The sequence below is a fragment of the Mycetomoellerius zeteki genome, unplaced genomic scaffold, assembly GCF_001594055.1.
Source record: "Mycetomoellerius zeteki isolate Tzet28-1 unplaced genomic scaffold, Tzet1.0 scaffold48, whole genome shotgun sequence".
Classification (NCBI taxonomy): domain Eukaryota; kingdom Metazoa; phylum Arthropoda; class Insecta; order Hymenoptera; family Formicidae; genus Mycetomoellerius; species Mycetomoellerius zeteki.
In genome coordinates this window covers 229900-250213 of record NW_017257479.1, presented here as the reverse complement: position 1 = coordinate 250213, position 20314 = coordinate 229900, and the positions used below count along the sequence as shown (strand labels likewise).

Sequence of the window (20314 nt, the reverse complement as noted above, 5' to 3'; positions counted from 1 at the left end):
TGCAGTCTCGACTTTCTAAAATTTAGAAGAACGAAAATCGCGCGCGCGCGCGGAGAATCAATTTAACATTCCGACCTAATAAGCCTCGTACCCACATCAGGATCAGGAAGAGAACTTCAGCGGCGCGCTATTCGTCATTAGTCGGAGTCCGGAATGCCGTTTTTGTTAATTATGCTTATGCTTTTTTTTAATCGGCTGCCGACACCGCCGGGAGAGCTCTACCTTGCCTTGCTCCAAGTCGAGCAATTAAGTGGAATGGCGCAACTGCGTGGAGTAACCTAGTTGTGTGCCTTATCTCGCATCGGCGGTATAGCGTGCGAAACGCGTGTATCTCGTTGGCGCCATCTTTTTTCCCCCTGCGACCGACGGGCGACCGTTCCCGCGATCGTGGATCGTTTTAACCCCGTTCGCTCACTTTTACTCCACGACGATGTTTCCCGATGGGATATCTTTTCTGTTCCTTCCAATATTATTATCTTGCCGAATAAGCCGGACAGGTCTCTTTTCAAGTAAAAGATCGATATCAGATATCGATTTTATTAATAAAAGATTTTGAGAATTTCAACGCTGTAATAAAATTGACAAGGAATAATCAATAATCTTATATTGTTAGAACTCCCAAAATAAATCGCGATCGAGATATAGATAATTTTGAAAAATAAAATTCTATACCTTTGATGATGTCAAGATTTTCAACTAAATAAAGTATTAGAAAAAATGACGCTTTGAAATATCCTTCTCCACAGCGTATCATATATGTACGATTTAATTCATTTGGAGTTGTTGGACAAAACCAAACTACATTCCCTCGCTATGTCCAGTCTGCGATCGCACCTGTGTATAACGAACGCTACTCGCAACTACGTTGATCTGATAAAGTCTAATCACCCCGCAGCAAGCAGGGTAGATAGGGTGGTAATGCCCGTAGTTGGATGCGCTTTTCCAGTCGACGCTAAAGGCGCTTTTCCGTTTTTCGTGTCGACGTCAAGAACGCGACACCACCGGCGGCGTTTCGCCATTCGAGAACGCTCCGCTGCGTCCGTAACTTTCCGCATTGCTGAACTTTCGCTAGGAAAACGGCATTTTGAAAAATCTTGCCTGAGAAATAAAATCAGAATAACTTATCGAATATTCACTAGCAAAATGGAGATCCTCTCAGGGAACTCGAGATTCTCTCGAGGAACTTCGAAGCGCATATGGTGTGTGTGTGTGTGTATATAACGAATGTACGAAGGAATAACGATGGTAATAATGAGAGTTTTTAATTCAGACAGAATACCAAATCGCTTCCTAACGAGACCTTCGCTCGACAAACACATGAGCCAAGACGAAACATGTGGGGAATCATATGGAGATGTAAAAGCACGTCTGCCGGAGACCCACACGACAAGTACCCCCACCCGAGCAAAAAGATAGACACTCGACCGAGGACTTCACTTTGTCTCTTTTCGACGCTGTCCGTCATAGCTAAAAACGTTCACCGCGTGTCCTCTTATTCACGCGTGTAACCCAATTTTCACACGCTGTTAAATTCCGTCGAGAAAATGAGTAAGAAGCTCACCATTAGAGGTTACATAAATAGCCAAAATAGTAACTCGGAAATTCCGTCCCCGTTGGATGAGCAAACCGAGGTCACATCTCGCAAAGTACGGATCTTCCTACCTAAAACTTCCTATGGTAATTTCCGTCACGCAAATACGTATATTTCGTCGATTATGCCGCACGCAACGCAATTTGTAGGTCTTTTTTTTTCTCCCGACCGCTCGCTTTTCGCCGAGATTACGACGAGCGGTGAAAAATCATAAACGAGTGAAAACGAAACACGTCGCGCTACACTGCAACGACAAATAATAAATCGGCACTTGTCCGCGAGAGGAAGCATGGGGAGAGAAATGCGAGATGAAGAGGGAGAAGAGAAGAAAAAAGAATGAAGAAGAGGAAGAGGGAGCGAGCGAGATGGTAGAAAGAAAGAAAAGGAGAGCGAGAGAGAGCCAGAGAGGAAAAGAAGCGTAGCTTCACCTCGAGTAGAAGAAGAAGCGGACGCGCGAGGAGTCTCGTTTGGGAGAAGGGGCATAGAAGGGAGGAGGCTGAAAAATTCAGAAAGACACTGAGCAAGAAAAGGAGGCGGCGAAGGCGAAGGAGGGATCGGCGGGGAGAAACGGGGATGGTGGAGGAGACCAGGGGGGGGGCTTGGCGGTGGGCGGGCGGGGCGCGAGGGAGGCAGAAAGCGCTCTGAAACTCGTTGTTAAAGCCGATAGAGCGCTACTACAGGCCTGTCGGCCTTGCTCGCCACCGAGCCGAGCGTATATCCCCTTTATGTGAGCGATAGAGAGAGAAAGAAAGAGAAGTCTCTTTATCTTTATCTCTCTTTCTCACACATACTCTCTCTCTCTCTCTCTCTCTCTCTCTCTCTCTCTCTCTCTCTCTTTCTTTCTTCTCTCTCTCGTCCACTTCCTATATATCTGAACGCGCGGGCGCGCAGATACGAGAGTTCCACCCATCTCTCTAGCCGCGCGAGCATATATACGGGGTGATCCGTGAAATCGTGACCGATCGATCGATCGGTTTTTCGACGTTCTTTCCTTCTTTCTTTCTCTCCCTCTTTCTCGTCACGCTCGACGTCCGACTGTGGCTTCGGAACGAGGGCCAGCGAGTCTTAAGACTGAATTCTGATGGCAAATTCCTCAGACGGTTTAGAGGTGATCTTTCCTGGATCATAACGTGGAAGTATATATAGCATTCGGATTAGAAGCGATTGAAAACGAGATGCGATAAAACAGATAAACCTTTGTTATTCGTTTGAATTTAAGCAAATTCCAATCTTAGATCATTAATTATAAACTTAATGATAAATAAAATAGACCCCGAATATCGAAAGATCTCAAACGCTGCCTTTTCCAGCGAAACGAAATTGGAAATTCCACTGAGTCCATTTTTGGAACGGATGGGATTATCGAAGCACCCTGTATACAGGTAGAAAAAAGGGAAGGAGGATCATCCCGTCGTCGTTAGAATCTCGAAGGCGTCGATCTTGGCCACGCGTTAGAAATGTGAAGTCGGCGCGTACGTTTATTTGTCATATGTATCGCGGCCATGGTTCTGGGTTAGGTCTGGCGCTCGGCACTCTTCGGGTTAAGTTAGATCTAGTTTACTCCAATTTACGAACGGCGGGCAGTCGCGGCGGACAGAAGCAGGACGATGGGAAGGGAGGGGAAAGAAAGAGAGAGAGAGAGAGAGAGAGAGAGAGAGAGAAAGAGAGCGGCCCGAGGGACTTTAATTTCCTCGACGTACGGGGCCCGATGTGGTTTAAAAGCGCTCCTAAGAACCCGCGGGGCTTTAGGGGGGTATGCCAGAATTAACCATTAACGTGTGATTGTACTGGCGGAACCCCGCCGAAACTTGACACCGCGATCTCTCCTGCGTGCTTGGTGCCAAGGCTACGTCGGACCGACGTGAAACATAGACCGACTTGTTCGATTGGTCTTAACCGAGCGCGGCTGGAACTGACTCTATCGCGAGCAACGAAATTAAGTTGGCATGACGCGAGCCACTCTTTCGACAAATAGCCATAAATCTAAAACATTGAAGAAAATAGAGTCTCAGACAGATGAATTTTTCACTAAATATAAAGAAATATATGAAATATATGTAACAATATAGCTATAAATGTAATATGTACATCGTTATCTGTACATTGTTATAATTATTGTACGCAAGATTACACATAGGGAACCTTTTCGTTAGAATGTAGAGACAAACGGAAGAAATGCAGTTGTAGAATACTCCAAATGACAGCACGTTGCACAAGTATAGTGATCGTTGCTGTAACATTCGTATCTTCGCTTATCCAATATTTATGTCGCCTCCACGTTTTCCTTCCTTCTTTATTTCTTGATTCGATTGACAGACGAGACGTGAATCGTTATAGTCGTTGAGATTCCAGGGAGTTCCTCGCGAGCAACGCGCACGATTACGTGTTCAGTGGACACGGAATCTCCGATGAGATTCAACGAGAGGAAGAAAGAAGAAAGGGGAAAACGCCAGCACCGCGCAGTGCGGAGTCATTTAATTCGGATACACCCCGTAAACGTGGCATCGCACCGCGGGCGATAGTGGGGCGCCAGTTGCCTAGCGACCTACCCCGGGAAGCCCCGTAGTCCTCCTCGGGCGCACTTTGTTTGCCGTAGCCCCGAAAACACAAAGCTTTTACGTGCCTCTACGTACGACCAGGCTGGCGATCGCGAATCACAACGTAGATAACGACTAACGAGGGACGTAAGAATAGTGCGAGATGCTGCATGATGAATACGAGAGGAAGAAATGTCCGTTGAGATACCTCAAGATTTGACTCAAACGGGAGAATTATGTTCTTGAAGAGACAGACAGACAGAGAGAGAGAGGGAGAGAGAGAGAGTATTGATCTAAAATTATACAATCATGTTACTCCATGCTTTGTGCAAAGAAAAAATTAAAACAAGCTCCTAGAAAGCTAAAATTATTAATCCTTGCTCATTTACTCTAATAACAGACAATCGCAGTGAATTTCAGTACTTGGATCAGATTTCTGATTAATTTGAGGACTGCCATTAAGTGGACGTATTCTGCGTCAGCGAGTATTTAAACAAAAAATAGCGAGATACTATACGGGTAATCATGGCGATCGATAATAGTCCGAGACCGTCTCTCCATCCTCTCTCGCTCGGGTGAAAGTTTTAGTTGGAAAATCGTGCGGATGGATCCTTGATCCTTGATCCTCAGCAGCTCGAGAGAGTAAATGGAAAAGCGTGCAAAATTCCGGAATAGCTCTCAGCTCTCTCGTCTCCCTTTAAAAGCTAGTCTCGAATGCAAATTATTCGCGCAAGCTACTGGTGCACAGTTTTTTTTTTTTTTTCGTTTTATTTTCGGAATAGCTCGCGTATACAATCAGCCCTTAAACGCGCAATTTCGTTCTATATATTGACAACTTGATTGCCGCGTTGTATATAGATGACGTCTCTGCAACACCTCGAGAGTTATGGCCCAGATGTGATGACTATATTTTCCGCTTCATTTCCGTATTCGTCGATAATGTATGACATAACGTGAGATAAAAAAGATGAATGAGATCTTTTAATATCCTTTAACAAAAACATGTTTTTTAATATGTATGTATGATACATATAATACATATGCTACAACTTCCGAGGAAATGCAAGTGCAACACTCGATCAGCCTGTAGTGGCTAAAACGTTAACGGGTGGTCTCTCTATCGAATCGCTGTTGCTGCTCAAACGGCGTGTAACAAGAAACCGGAGTAATAACACGCGTGGAACCGAAGGTAGAGTCGCGTGGAACTTCGGGACTTATAGGAGGCACGTCAGGCGCTGCCTGAAAACGTAGCGATTCCTTTCAGAGCCACGTATTCCGTGACTCAATGAAGATACCTCGAGTGTCTTTACACACGATGACAAACACAACGCGGTGAGTATAATCTGGCAACTCGAATGCAACACAAAATGCATTACTCATGACGCTCTCTTAGCGGTGCTGACCCTGATTCTAGGAAAGGGATGAAGGAACGAATAGACGGACGGACGGGTCCTGGAATGCTGTGCCTAGCTTAAAACCCTTTTATACCTGTCCTTTTCCTACTACTACTACTCGTATATTCACGTTCTCTATGTTGATCTCTCGATCTCCACGGTCCTCTTCTCCTCGCTCCGCTTCGGTCTTCTCGCTCGAAGAGAGTTCCTCCCTCTATCTCTTTCTGCCTATCTTCTAAACTGGAGTCTCTTTCTTCTCTTTTCGTCTTTCGTCGTCTTCCCCTCCATCCTCCTTCACTGGCTCTCGCTACGTTGCTTCTTCCTCCTTCGTCTCTTCGTCCTTCGACCCCTCCTCTGGTCCCTCTTTCCCCTCTACTATCACGGTCTCTTTCCTTAGCTTCCTGTCTTTCTTCGACGTTGCATTTTCTGTCTTCTTCGAAGATCGGTGCTTCTCTCTTTTCTCAGCCTTTTTCTCCTTCTACCGTTTCTTCAGCTCGAGGTTCTCATTTTGTTTACGACTAGAAGGATTTTCCGATTTACATTTCATTAAATTTGTAATGATTTGTAACGTTATTCGAGTCTTGTCCTTGAATTTTGTTAAGCGGTAACTAGAATTTTTGAGAAGATGATTCGATCTATATAATAGTCCACGACAAGCTTCGTTATCACATAATAGAGAAATACAAACTGACGAAATGTATGATGCTGAAAAATTCTTCGATGCGTGTTCGAGGGATTTTGTTCGATTCGGTTCGCTCGGCTGGCCAGGTGTTCTGGCAGTGAGCGAGCACTATCAGCGAACGCGAGATCCGTGGGTCGAGAGAAGGACCGACGAAGGAGCCGGAGCGTGTAGGTGAAACTCGACGAGAGAGGCACTGAAGAAGGATGGAGAACCTGTCCTCTCGAACTGAACCTTCTCTTCTCGGGCCTTCTCTGAAGAGGCTTAAAGAAGGCCTTCAGGATTCGGTCCCTCGGACCTTGGTTTATAGCTACGAACACGACGGACGTTGTCGACCGTCTCGGACGCACACTTCTAATCGCATTGAAATCATTTCTAGGTGCAAACTAAAAGTTCAGTGCAGCAACGGTGCGAAAAGTCATTGAAAGTTCATACCTTTAATCCGAAAATCGATCTTCTCGAATTGTCAAAAAATTAAATTAAACTGTTCTACTGAAAATCTGTTTCTCAAGTCTAGTTTCTTCCAGATTTATCAATTTGCTTAGAAACGTGGCACAAGCTATACTGTTAATCGCGAAAGAAAAAGGCATCTTCTACGCGGTGCGTTGTTAGAGATCGGAAATTTCGGCCCTCGAAATAGCGTGGGGCTGTATGTGGAAATGACAGCCGGCTCGGTCGCCCCCATCATGTCGTGTGGGGGCAGAGGGGTAGCGCGCGCGGGAATCCCGGCCACCCTCTTCCCCGTCGCCTAGGCTGCATATATCGACCCACCGATGGTGAAGCGGAGTGTGCACGACCCCTGACTCGCGCACACATGAGGAAGAGAGAAAGGCGAGAGAGAACGAGGCTCCTTAACCCTCATCCGTGTTGTCACGGGGTAAAATTTGACGGACCGACGGATATCGAAGGAGACGTCGGCTTGGCTGATGTTGTGGTGATCGTCTATCGATCATTCTGAGTGCGGTCGCCGATAATGCAGTCGAGAGAGATTCAATATGACCGATGAATAATAATCGGGAGAAGATGTAGGAATTCTGAGAATGATAGAAGAATACACGAATGTTCGTATTCCCTTGATAAGGAAGAGTAGATGTAAGAGGGAAAAGAATAATCTCTAGCGAAATTAAGCAGAGAAAAGGTGTGGGAGATGGACGATTCTTTATGATCCTCGGATCTTCTCGTTCTCGGATTTTTATTCATAAATCCCTTTTATCACAGAAAACAAAGAGAAGGAAAAATCGTAAAATCTGTCCGTCTCTTTCTTGAAATAAAGAAGTCTACGTACATGATTCTTTCCCATTATTCCGTATGCAGTTTCATCAACATCGTCGGACATCAATTAACGATAACAGAGTTTAAATTTCCCTGCGTCTATCTGTGGTGCGGATAACAATACTCGAGCTACGCGATTGTGAAACAAAGCGGAAGTTAAAAGGCGAGATTCCCGCTGATTGCGGCGTAATCGGAGTCACCAAGTAGGAAGCTCGCGATAGTCTCGACCCCATAATTCGCCTGACCGATTGAGAGAAGAGAACGGGAGGAGGAAGAAGGAGCGAGAAAAGTCGGAGGTGTCAGATTTTTACGAGCACCTGTTCAGCATTTTTCCCTCCGCGTAGAGGGCTCGCGTCGTCAGGTAGATACGCGGGGCTCGTAGGGCCCAGTATAGGGGTACCCTATCGACCTGGAAACCTGTTCTCCCTTCTCTCTTCCACCACCCTCTCGTCCTCCCCGTTCCCCTTCCGCGGCCCCCGGCCACTCCGCTGCTGGCGGCGGGAGCGATGGAAATGAAAAATTAGGCCGTTGTCGGGACCTCGCCTCCTTCGGAACCCCGTTTCCACCCGTCCACCTCCGTGCCTCGCGCGCCGACTTTTTCGTCACCGCCATTTATTTATCGCACGCCGACACGTACGTACGGGGTGTTTGTAAAACACGCGGCCAGATTTCCACATCGACTGCGGTTGAGTGTGCAAAGAAAGTTCCTAGGGGCTTACGTCAGAAAGCGCTTTATCAAAGGGTTCTAAGGAACCTTCTTGCCTAATTCATTTGTTTGCGATTTTTCATAAATACATAAGGTACCCTAGAAATAGTGATTCATACGTTATTCAAAACCTACTAAAGCAAGCACGATATTGCTGAAGTAAAAATTTAGCTAGGTAGATAGATAGATAGCTTTATTTATCACGCGCTTTAGGACAGCATCCTCTCAAGCTAAATAAAACATTAATATAACAAGAGACGTAAAAGAATGGATTTAACAGTGTAAGAATAATTACTTTAAAAAGAGATTATATAAGAGAGAGGAAAAATATTAAAGTAAACAAGAAAAAAGAAAACGATAAGATAAAAATAGTACATATCTGAAAATAATTTTATTGAATCATCAAAATAACTGTAGAAATTTCAAGCATGATAAATAATGCTACAAAAAGTTTTTTGACATTCTCAACTAGTTTGAACATCGTACATAATTTTGATAGATCAATAAAATTATTTTAGATCTGTGTCGAGCTAAATTTTTAGATACTTCAGCAAAAATCATTCTTTCCGTGTAATAATCCTTTAATTTTGACCATTTATAATATAATAACTATGGATTTCTCCATTCTTTTGTACGATAAGGAAAAACCGACTCCATATTGGATAGATACAAGGTGCAAAGTGCGAAATAAACTGCGCACAAAAAAGCGATTTCCATCTAGAGGTAGTTTCCGCTCAAAGACATCGTCGTCGATTATATCCTACGTCACCGCATCGCGCCGACACTTTCATTTAATGATTTATTTGTACGCGCATCCGGAAGTCAGAAGATAGACAAACACTGAATCATCCGCGTGTTCGTCTTGGACACCATGTATATGCAAGCAATCTGAAGGTTTTAATTCGAAATGCGCTGAAATATTCTATCTCTTGTACACGAGAGACTCGTGAAAGAGAGGTGGCCGATCATAATAATTCGCCATTCGTGCGACTATCGACGGGCGCCGCGCGTCACGTGTACTCCTCCGATACGGTGTATACCTGCGGATTGACAGGTTATTGGCGGTTGGTCGTTACTGCACGCGTGCACGCGGTAACGAGGGCGAATGCGCTCCGATTCCGAGTATGCGTAAGCGCTTATGCGTAAGCGCGCGTGCACGCATGACCGAGCGCACGCGAGGGCGCGTCAAGGATCGCGATTAACTTTGTTACTTGTAACTCAGCTGTAACGCCGTAGCTATTTTTCTTCTGGAAACAGCGTGCACTATCGCTTTGTGCGCCGTTGCGTCGTACGCGTGTATGGAGCAATAGGCGTAACCGGAAATTAATCCGAGCTAAACCAGGAGACGACCAACTTTTACTTTGTCAATGCAAATAAATCCAGTTTCATATTAATACGCGTTCACTTTTTATTGGTACATGTCAGTGTACTTTTGTCCCAAAAAACCCGTATCTCCTCCGTGGATACAAGTTAATTGATAAGAATTAAAGTTGTTATCTTGTTCTTAATGTGACGTTTTTTTCGACGTAAACGATATGACCGTGATCGATTTAGATCTTGTTCTACTAGATTTTCCTTTCGTAGAATTCTTAAAAATCAATCATTTACATTCTTGACACTCTGATCATAAAGTTAATATCTCTTTTTTTATTATTTATGCCTCAATTAATTTGATCCTGCTACTCCGTCTGACTAGTATAACTTCAGAAACTATCGGGAGAAAGTAGGATGATCTAAAATTTACGCGGCAATAATTCGAAGACGTTAACAAATGAAATCCTTTTATCGGTAAATTGTAATACTGAAAAATCACCGCGTTAAAAAGGATTAAGCCGACAGTATCAAAAGCCGATATATCGACTCATTGCGGTGCGCACACCCTTAGACGCGTCACCCTGTATATCTAAGAGACTACATTATGCTTGCCGACCTGTTGCTACCCTTTCCTACCTCGCACCCTTCTACTGTTCCTTCCGACCTAATCCACCCGCTGCTACGAAACGGAACCTTCCTCCCCTATCCTCGTGTGCTCCTCCTCGTGCTCCTTCTCGTTCAGCTCATCAAAGCCGCTCTATATTCTTCGTTTCGGTCTCCTCTCCGTTTTACTACCTTCTCCTCTCGTCGTTTCTCCCTTTCAACTGCCTCGTCAATCTCGCGAGCTTTCGCCCCTCCTCCACTCCGTCTCCTCCCTTCCGCGCTCTTCCTCTTTTCCTTTTGGAACTCGTCGAGTTCTTTTTTTCAAAACCGCTCTCTACAACGCTAACGATGCTACAATACTAACAACGCGGTATCGATACCTCGACGTACTGTAGCATCGGCACTTTCGACTCAACTGATTCAAAAATATAAGTAATTTCTCGTCCATACATTGCACCGATACTAAACGCGAACTCTAAACGAAGATTTATAGACGTAGACGTCTACCGCATCGGATCTATCTACGGGATGCCTCGAAATGACAGACCATAGCATTAAGAATGGATGCTTTGACCAATTTGGAGAACACCAATCTTTTTCCTCTCTTTTTTTTTAACTGTAAAAGCAACAACGATCTTGTTCATGTCCAATTCTCGTGAAATTAATCTTACTTTTCGACTAGTTCTCGCTATTCTGAACTCTCTTTAATTAACTCGTTATTTAAAATCGATACAGTGAAAATGTTGCGATAAACGATAACGACGAGGAGCTTGGAAAAGTTTAACTTTGCAACTTCTATTCTACTTCAAACGAGAATCTACCAATTGAAATTAAGATCGCGTCCTCAATCGAACGCATCTCGCGTGCGCGTTTGTCTAAGATTGAGATTAATGTCGTGTGTTTTTTCGATACTCTGATTGCAGCCTCGGGAGGGGGTGGTTCGATGTTGGTCCCTCCCGTGGCCCAAAGTGGGACTGGGGATCGTCCCGTGGGGGACACGGTGGCACGGGCTCAACAGACGACCGGCCCCGCTGCCGCTACGACGACCCTATGGCCTTTAGCACCTGCGCAGCCCAATCAGGTTCCCAATCAACAGTCCCAGGGCATACCACCTCTGGCCGCTACGCCTGCGCCCGCTCACAATCAAGGTTCGCATTACATTATACGTATCAATCATCATTATTATCTCTCGGCGGCGTAACAATCCAGAGATTGAATTGCTCCGAAAGGATTCGGGAGCCCGATATCGCGAGTATTCCCCTCAAAGTGACGGAAAGTTTGCATATCTTTCTTATACTAGCGTATCCACTACAGTATCGCAGTATTGTCGATTCTCAAACGAGCTTTTCTTCGTTAAAATACAACTCGCAAGCTACGATAACTGAATTATTTCACTCGGAAATACGTATTGCGTTGATAGATAAACTTTATCTTAATCTTACTCCGAATCTTAATGCTTCCTCTTCGGTAATCGAGATGTACGTCATATCGAACATTCGTAAAAATGCATAAAGGTATTCGTTCAATTGAGTTTTCGTTAAAAAAGAATCGGCGAAAAATATCGCTGTTCTCTCGATACATTCAGTATACGTTATGTAATATTCGCTAATGATCACACACACACACACACACACACACATACACACAGAGGTCGTTCACACTCGATGCGTAATACGCTTATCATGTTTTATCAATTCGATATCTCGAATTTGGGCTGTATGGAAAACTCCTTGTGCGTAGAAGTAGGGAGAGCATTACTGAAGATTTAAATGTCCTCGGTTCAATCCCGGATTTCGATGCAAATCTCCTTCCATCTTACAAAACCATACTTTTAATGGCACCGAGTCGTGAGATTGTAGATTTCATAGAACTTCATCAATTTCGAGATGATACAAGTGTTTACTTTTTTCTTTATCGAGTTAACACCTTACGGTTTAACATAATGGATGTGTTTTGCTGTCTATCGTTATATTTGTCTTGACGATTGATTAATATCTGTTGAAAAACTGGACAAGCCTGGACAATATATTATAATTATTTACGCTTTTACAGAACTGGCTGTAAACACGAGCCGTTTATTTCGCAAATATAAGTCCAGTTTCGAGATATTACGAATTGCGATGAAATGCGGATACGAGTTGCTGTGACGCATTGCGTTTAATTCCATGATAAATCATATAGTGTGTGTGTATGTATGTGCATGTGTATGTCATGTTTGAAATGTCTATGGACACTAAAACAATATAGAAATTCGGATTTTTGGATTTAATGATAAATATGTGGAAAAAATATTGTTACATCTGCAAAAGTTGTATTTGTGATTTAATCTATGATTCAATCCATGCAAAACAAAGCGAGAGACTAGAGATAAAAGATAGAGATATAAAAATAGACTAGCATACATATCATATATTTTCGCACCGCACATCACATTAGATATTAAGGTAAGAGAGAAGAAGAGATTCAAAGACATAAATAAATCTTTTCTATTCTGTATTTTATAATAACTAGTTATGCGTCCGCGGAGTCCAAGGAAAGAATAATCTGATGTTTTTCCCCTCTTTTAGAATGTTCGAGATAAGTATAGCACTTAATGCCATGTGTGTCTATCTTTATTAGTCGTTTTAATGTATTTTTTTTCAGAAGTATATCGTCTACGAGTGCCATCAGTAGAAATTAAATGTCACTCGCAATCTCGCAACGTTACGTTATCATTAATTTTTAAGCTCCAATTAATTATTATTAATCGTTTGTTATATCTCGATGATGATGTTACAGGTGCGAACCGCTACGGACTGTACTCGTTATTTCCAGGGGGTGGCGGGGGCAGTTACGTCGCCGCCACCCCCGCCACCCCCGAGCAACCGATGCCAGCACGGGCTTATCACGCGACGCACAAGGGTAAGTTTACAATTTCCTTTCTTACGACTTCGCTTTCTACGAAGATCACTCGAGAATATCTCTGCTCTGCAAATGCGTTACACGATTTACATTTTACAAAAAGAGCAAGCATTTTCGTAATCCATTCACTTTCATTCTGTTGGATACAAATTGTTATTAAGAATTACATTTCGAAGCTCACATTTAATGATTGATTCTGCGATAAATCTTGTGTCGCAGAATTTCTTCTCAATTACAATGTCTACGAAAAGAACGATTTTGTTATTGCAGTATCTCTAAAAATTTAGCTACGGTATATTACAGATCTGAAAATAATTTTGCTAGACAATCCAAATAATAAAAAATAATTGTGTAAAATTGGCTGCTAAAATGTCAAAAGTTTGACAAGTTTTGACAGCAGTGTTCATTATGCTTAGGATTTCTACGTAATTGATGGTCCATCAAAATCCTGTATGTGTCTAAATTTTCAGATAATTTAGCAAAATCATTCTATCCGTGCAAAGATCGATCTGTTCCGCTTTATTCCGCGCAATTGAAGATAAGACATTTCATAAACCGAGCTTGAAAATTTCGAATATATATACATAAAATTCATTGATTGTCATGTTATTTATAAAATTTTTATAAATAATTCAACATTAATGTAAGATCATAAACGGCTGAGGAACGCTTAGCGATCCAAGAAACAGATCAGAAATTGCTTTTAACGTTAAACTTTATCCTCGCAACTTTTCCAGACTTTGCGAACAGAACAACCCTCCCTCGGATAATTGAAATCTCGCCGGTGAGATTCGATTTTCGACAAGATTCCGAGAAGGAGGAGGATTTGACCCTCCGACGCGTCCCTGCGTTCTTTCTTTTTCTTTTTTCTTTTTTGAATCCATTCGCCGTCTATCACGAAGCCGTGTTTTGGGTTACACCTCGAACAATGAGGTTGTTAGGAACTAAGAAGGCGAGGTAAGGTCTATACGACGACTGGACACGCGGCTGCACGCGGGAATTCTATTTGTGACGCGAGCGTTTTTCTTCAACTCCTCCGGGTCCTTATCCGAGTTCGCCGCTTTAATTGCATAATTGCTCCATTGTGGACTGGATGAGGGATCCGCGGAACTTGTGAAAGGTTCCCCTTCGAGGCGTCTTTCGCGAACCATCAAAAAAGTGGTATAAAAGGTGTTCATTAATTGACAGTAAGCCGTAAAGAGTATAGGATCTTTAAATCGAATCTCAAGCCGACTTTTCACGTTGGGAAAAATTTTATTTCTCTAATTTTTTAATTTTCAACTTTATCTTTCATGCTTTCATGTTGCTGCAGAACGGACAAGTAAGTATAAATGAATAATTTGACAGAGGATTGTCATAAATTTCTCATTTTAAGATTCCACTTTTCCCTGATTTTCAGACAAAATTTCATGATATTTTCGTCCTGATTTGGAAGCTTAATATTTTATTGAAACATCAATTTAACATAGTAATTAAATTACTATTAATGTTGCTGACACATTTGTATTTTTAATTGTTAAGTCGGTAATATTTCAAAACTGTGTAGGTCTATGTATGATGTACGTATATAAAACATTTTTAAAGCCAAGAATTTTTATTTTCCAGAAAATGTTTCAAAATTACCTGATTTTCCGTTTTCAATTCCCTTGAGAATTCCCCGATTCCCCTTATTTCCAGTTTTGTGGTAACCCTGATGAAACGTGATAAAGAAAGAACCGCGAACATAAATGCAACTTTTTTTAGTGCGTTTTCAGAGAAGAACACGTTTTCTGTATGCCCATTAATGATAGCCAATTCTGTGCACGTTGTAGATATCAACAGGATATTTTTCACACACATTAATTTGCATAGGCAGATACGTATCCACATTTAGATAAAATCAATAGTCCTAGCAATGGCGCAGCACGCCGCGAAAGATATATCGCGCTGCCGCGCGCGCTGATAGACGCATTTCCTCTCGAGAATTACGCGTTTTCCTTGCGAAACGGATCCCGAAAATATTAATCACTCTTTCTATTAATACGTCTCTCTTTAGAGAGACAAAAAGAGATGGAAAAAATCTACACTCCACACAGTTAACTAATTACCGATAAAATATCCAATCAGTTAATTATCGATAAAATATGGAATTTTAATTATTTTAACGATATATGGGATAAAATAGCCCCCATGAGCTATTCCCACATTTTATAATAAAAGGTAGAAAATGTTAACATTTCACTACGTAATTTGCGAAAATTTATAGGTATAAATGTACAAGTGCTTCTTGATTATAAATAAAGAGAAATAATTATTATATTATAAATATTAAAATATTAATGATAAAAATATTACATTATAAATAAAAAGTTATGTTATAAGAGATATTGCTCTTAATTGAGGGATATAAATTTAAAAATAAGCTTTTACTTTAGTTATTCCGATTCACGTACATCAAATATGTACAATTTGTTTTTATATTTATCCTTAAATTGGAATTTATATATCTTGCTTCAGTCTTCCTATAAATTGTATTTTACTGCACTACCGCTTCAAAACATGTGTACAAGAATGTGTATGATGAGCAAATGTATGTATGTATATTTCCGCAGTGTATTGAGTTCGAATCCGTGGGTTCGCTAAGCCCAAATGACTGCGTGGATCAGTCATCCCCGCGGGAAGGAGAGAAACGTATTGTGTAGTATCATACGGATATAATGCGCGTGAAAGAGTTAAACGTTCTAGGGTTAACAAACTGCGCGTTACACCAAGTAGAATCAGTCGCTATTCGCGTATCGCGATACCGGTATTTCCTACTTGCGGCAGACGAAACTTACGTTCGTCGGCGGAAGGCCGGGTCGATTAATCGGCGGCGGATTCTCCAGTTTCAGAGAGCGTGTTTTCCGCGGCGGTCGGGGTTGGGGTGGGTGGCTACACCTGGGGTGCTCCCACGCCCCCACCGGGATCGCCCTACAGCCCCGTGCCCGTGACACAGCTGGAGCTGTTGGCGAAAAATTTGGCGAACCTGGCGCCCGCAGCCGCCACAGGCCAGCAGGCCCTAAGTCTGCAGGGTGTTGGCGTTAACGTGGCCGGTAGTCTGCATCACGCGCAGCATACGCAGCACACGCAGCACACCCTCAACGTTACCGGAATTCATCATCTGCATCACGGTAAGAGTCTATCCGTAAATCGAAAAAAGTCGTGAAATTTCGATTTTCGAAAAAAAAAAAAATATCGCAAAATATTGAATAGTATAAATTGGCGTGAATGTAGAAAATTTAGCTTTTTTTAATTTAAAACGAGACTTTCGAAATAATCGAGTGAATTATTTTTGAATCGATGATTAAAAACCTATGTAGTTTCCTTCGTGGTAACATTATTGTTTACAAGAAAAAACAGAAGCAGAATTATAGGTAAAAGTTATTGATGCAATATACTAATTAGTATCAAGTCGCCCTCATCCTGATCCTGATAAAATCTATTTAACGTTACTAAGATAATGATACCCGGATAACTCACTTCACCCGATCCAAATCATCAGCCCTTAATTATGCGACAAATAAAAAAATGCAGAGGAGTTACGTCAAGGAGTTAATATATCAGAATAGAAATCACCGATTTCAAAGGAAAGAGTAGAACAATTGGCATTATATAAATGTTACATCAATTATGTCTCTTGTGTTAACTAAACACGCAAAAAAATATTTTGCTACTCCAGCTAGAATTATAACTGTTTTTTGTATTTGATAGAAAATTATGTATCACACATAGAATTTATAGCACAAATCTAAATTCTATCTCTGTCATCTATATGATTAGATGCAATACATATCCAATATCACAGTACTTGCTAGAAATTTATCTATTTTAGCTATTTTTCGTACTTAGATAATTTTCGCTGTAACTGCAAGATTACTTTTTTGAATGAAATTCGACGAATTTAATCAATTGATAAGCGAAAAAATGTGACATAGAGAGAAAAATTGGAATAGAATATCTTTAATTTCTTTCATTTAGCAAATGACTTCGTGTAACTCGTTACACGAACAGCAATTTTATCTATACAACGAATAAACACTTATAGCGCGGAGAAAGCATTGGAAAAAGCTCGGAAAAACATGTAAGCGAGTTTTTCCTATATTCTCCGATTATACGTTCATCCGCGTTTCGAAAATAATTTTAGCGGAAATCATTTCCATTTCAAGTTATTTTATATTATTGGCACACAATATCAATCATCACGAAAATAGCACAGGTCGTTACGTTCAACTCGTATCTAAGGCTGTCGTGTTTATTTACACCAGGGTTTTTCAATCGGTATGCCGCGGCACACTGACGTGCCACAACATTTCTGAGAATAGATAAAAAGGAAGCGGAAAAAATTAAAAATAAGTGAACAGGTTTTAAGAGTTGTGAAAATTATTTAAATTATGTTGTGTTTATCCTCATTTTAACCAAAGCGATATCATCATTGCCATACAAGATCTATACTGAGCTTTCAAGCATATGCATCTAATGATGTATCTCGAGAAATTTGACTCATTATTTAAGGAGCAAACTTTCAAAATGCGTTTTGTCCAAAATTTCATTTTTTTAGTTAGAGATGCGGAGTGTTGAAAGACTCGTATTATAAGCTACTCTGAGATGTTCAGAGAGCATTTTTTCATCGTTAATTTATATGCTGAAAAAACATAGAAATTTCGAAATGCATTATGTTTTTTTAACTAGAGACAAACAAAATGCATTTGTTTAACATTTTTAGCAATTGTTTAACAATTTTGTTTAATATTTTACATCCTACTGATATTGTTATTTTCTGTAAAGTGCGTAGTTTTCTTGTGTGCGTAATTTCTGTTTTCTCGTTTTCTGAAAATTATAAATTTTGGACAAATGCATTTTGAAAGTCTGCTCCCCATTATGTGCTACAAATTGAAAGATTGAAAAATGCCGCTCTATATTATCGATGTATATAGTTTATGAGAAATATTGCGCTGTCAATGCCTAAATTCCGATGTACTGCAATTATTACGCGGATTAATCGTACGATGAGAGAATACGTTAACGTAATTTTCTATCCTTTTTCGCGAAAGGTGGCCTCCATCAGAACACATTCTCGCCTCAGCTGTCGCTAGTAACCGGCAGCGCACCAACATTGACCATCAACAACTTCTCGTCGCCCAACTCGACCAACGGTATCGCGCCGACGACGGGTGTCCTCCTACAGGAATATCAACCGCCAGTGGCGGCAACAGGATGTACCGTCACCGTGAACGGTTCGTCCTGTCTAACCAACACCAGCAGCACAACCAGCAGTATGATGGTGCACGGTGGTGTCGGCAGCGGTGGTAACCAGGCGATCAGCAACCAGATCGCCGTTCAAGCCACCGCCACGAAGAAACGTGAGGCTTTCCTTTCCAGTCAAGGCCAACCGGTGAAGCTGGAGAACAAATCGACCAGGGCGTCGTGCCTCTGCAGGAACAGCAACGGTACGACGTCCGTTCTCCCTTGGACTTTTCCATATAAAGTCCAATGAATCGCGTATGCGAACGAACATGTCACGCTTCGAGATTAGGACTGAAGGCTTAGGACCGGCTAAAATAAGCCGAATACTCGGATACCTGCTTGCCATTCGAGATATGTGGATAATATTCGGGTATCTCAGTATCGTTGGCTCTATTCGAAAAATGAAACGACAAACGTTTTTTTTTATTAGTCCTTCAGATTTTCAAATATTTGTATTCTAGAATCTTCGATTGACTGCAGAGACGAGTGTTGGGCTTCGAATCTCACTTTGTCTTTAATTTTTCGGATTGTCGAAGCTTCAAAATCTGAATTTTTCTAAGATTATATTTTTTATTAATATTTTTAAAATTTGAAATCTCCAAGAATTGTAAAATTCTAAATTCAAAAATTCAATGAACCGAAAAAATTAAGATGTTAAATTTTCAAAATTGCGCACCTCACTTCAAAACTGCCACACACATCATAGTACATCACAGATCGAATGACTCCAGATCATTTTGAACCTGTATGCGTTAACTACGAGATCGGGAATTGATGGATTACAGGAAAGACAAAGGTGGTGCATTCAGATATGGGATGCAGCAGGACACTACCTGTCGTCTCGTCCTGGAACGGACAGGATAGCAGCGTTAGTACTAACAATAGCACTGCTAACCTGACCGTAAAAAGGGAACCTTTGGCTTCGGTGCCCTGTCAAGTCGCAGAAGTCTCCACGTCCCTTCATGCCACCACTACCTCTGTCAAGATTGAACCCGTTCCACCAAAGTCCGAGAATGGTAAGTCGATCTCCGGCAAAAGTCTCGTCTAAGAAAATACGATCTGTACAGTCATAATTACATTTAAGTTACGTACATGGTTACGTTACATCACTAGCCACACAAAGACTCGCCATTCGTCGGGTATGTAGGCGACGTAATATGAGAATCTCTTGTTTAAGATACAAATAACGTTTTTTAAAATCAAGATATTCATACTTCTTAATGAGAAATCGTCGTTTGCGGAAACCGCGATACAAAAAACTCTTGTATAAGATAACAGATAATACCGTCCGAAATCAACATGATCATTCTTTTTAACCGCATAAAGAATCGTCACGCTGTTCGCCTAATACGAAGGCGGTGCAACGCCTTTTTTGATAGGCGCACAAGTACGGGAGGAGGGAAGAAACATGCATAACCGGGCGATATAGAAGCATGAGAGTAAGAGAAGGATGAGATAATGCGAGACGAGATTGTGCGAAACGAGAGACCGACCGGTCTGTCGGTCGGTTGATTCACAAGCGAGATGGTGAGAGGAAAAGAGCAAAGAAATGAGGTGCGCAAGAGAAAGAAAGAGCAAGAAAGAAAGAAGATAAGAGAGAGAAGGAGAGCGGCAGACAGGCAGACAATCTCGTTAAAGTAGGAGGTGCGTGGCACGCATGGCGACGCAAATACAAGGCGTGGTTCGAAAGAGTCTCGACCCTCTCTTCGGTCCTGACACATCCGCACTCCCTGGTACACCTCGTGCCGGTGCGTGATGCCCACATGTGTTACGTCATGCGAGCATAACGCGTGTCGCCGAAGGTGCGGAGGAAAGAGGCGGACGGCGAACAGGAAAGAAAAGAAAGAGGACGAAGCGAGGGAGGTGCGGGGAAAGGGAAGATCGAGATGGTGATTTAAATGAATGCACTTCCGAATCAACTGTCGCGTTTCGGTGAAAATACGTAGGGTTGAGTACCGCTCTTAATAGGGAGTTTTTAGGGAGTACCGTGTATCCAGATATGGTAAACGCTAAAATCACGTTATTTGGTGGAAAATCGAAACTGCATATGCGCGA

General features: G+C 41.9%; 1 protein-coding gene across 1 annotated transcript in view; it reads left to right on the top strand.

Annotated features, from left to right (window-relative positions):
- wge (BAH domain and coiled-coil containing protein winged eye) overlaps positions 1 to 20314 on the top strand; it is a 48594-nt gene that overhangs the window by 11077 nt on the left and 17203 nt on the right. Inside the window, exons 2-6 of the mRNA XM_018455411.1 lie at positions 11020 to 11244; positions 12875 to 12997; positions 15862 to 16146; positions 18067 to 18462; positions 19045 to 19275. Coding sequence (XP_018310913.1) covers positions 11040 to 11244; positions 12875 to 12997; positions 15862 to 16146; positions 18067 to 18462; positions 19045 to 19275 — 1240 coding nt within the window. The 5' untranslated portion in view covers positions 11020 to 11039. The remainder of the gene's footprint in view (positions 1 to 11019; positions 11245 to 12874; positions 12998 to 15861; positions 16147 to 18066; positions 18463 to 19044; positions 19276 to 20314) is intronic.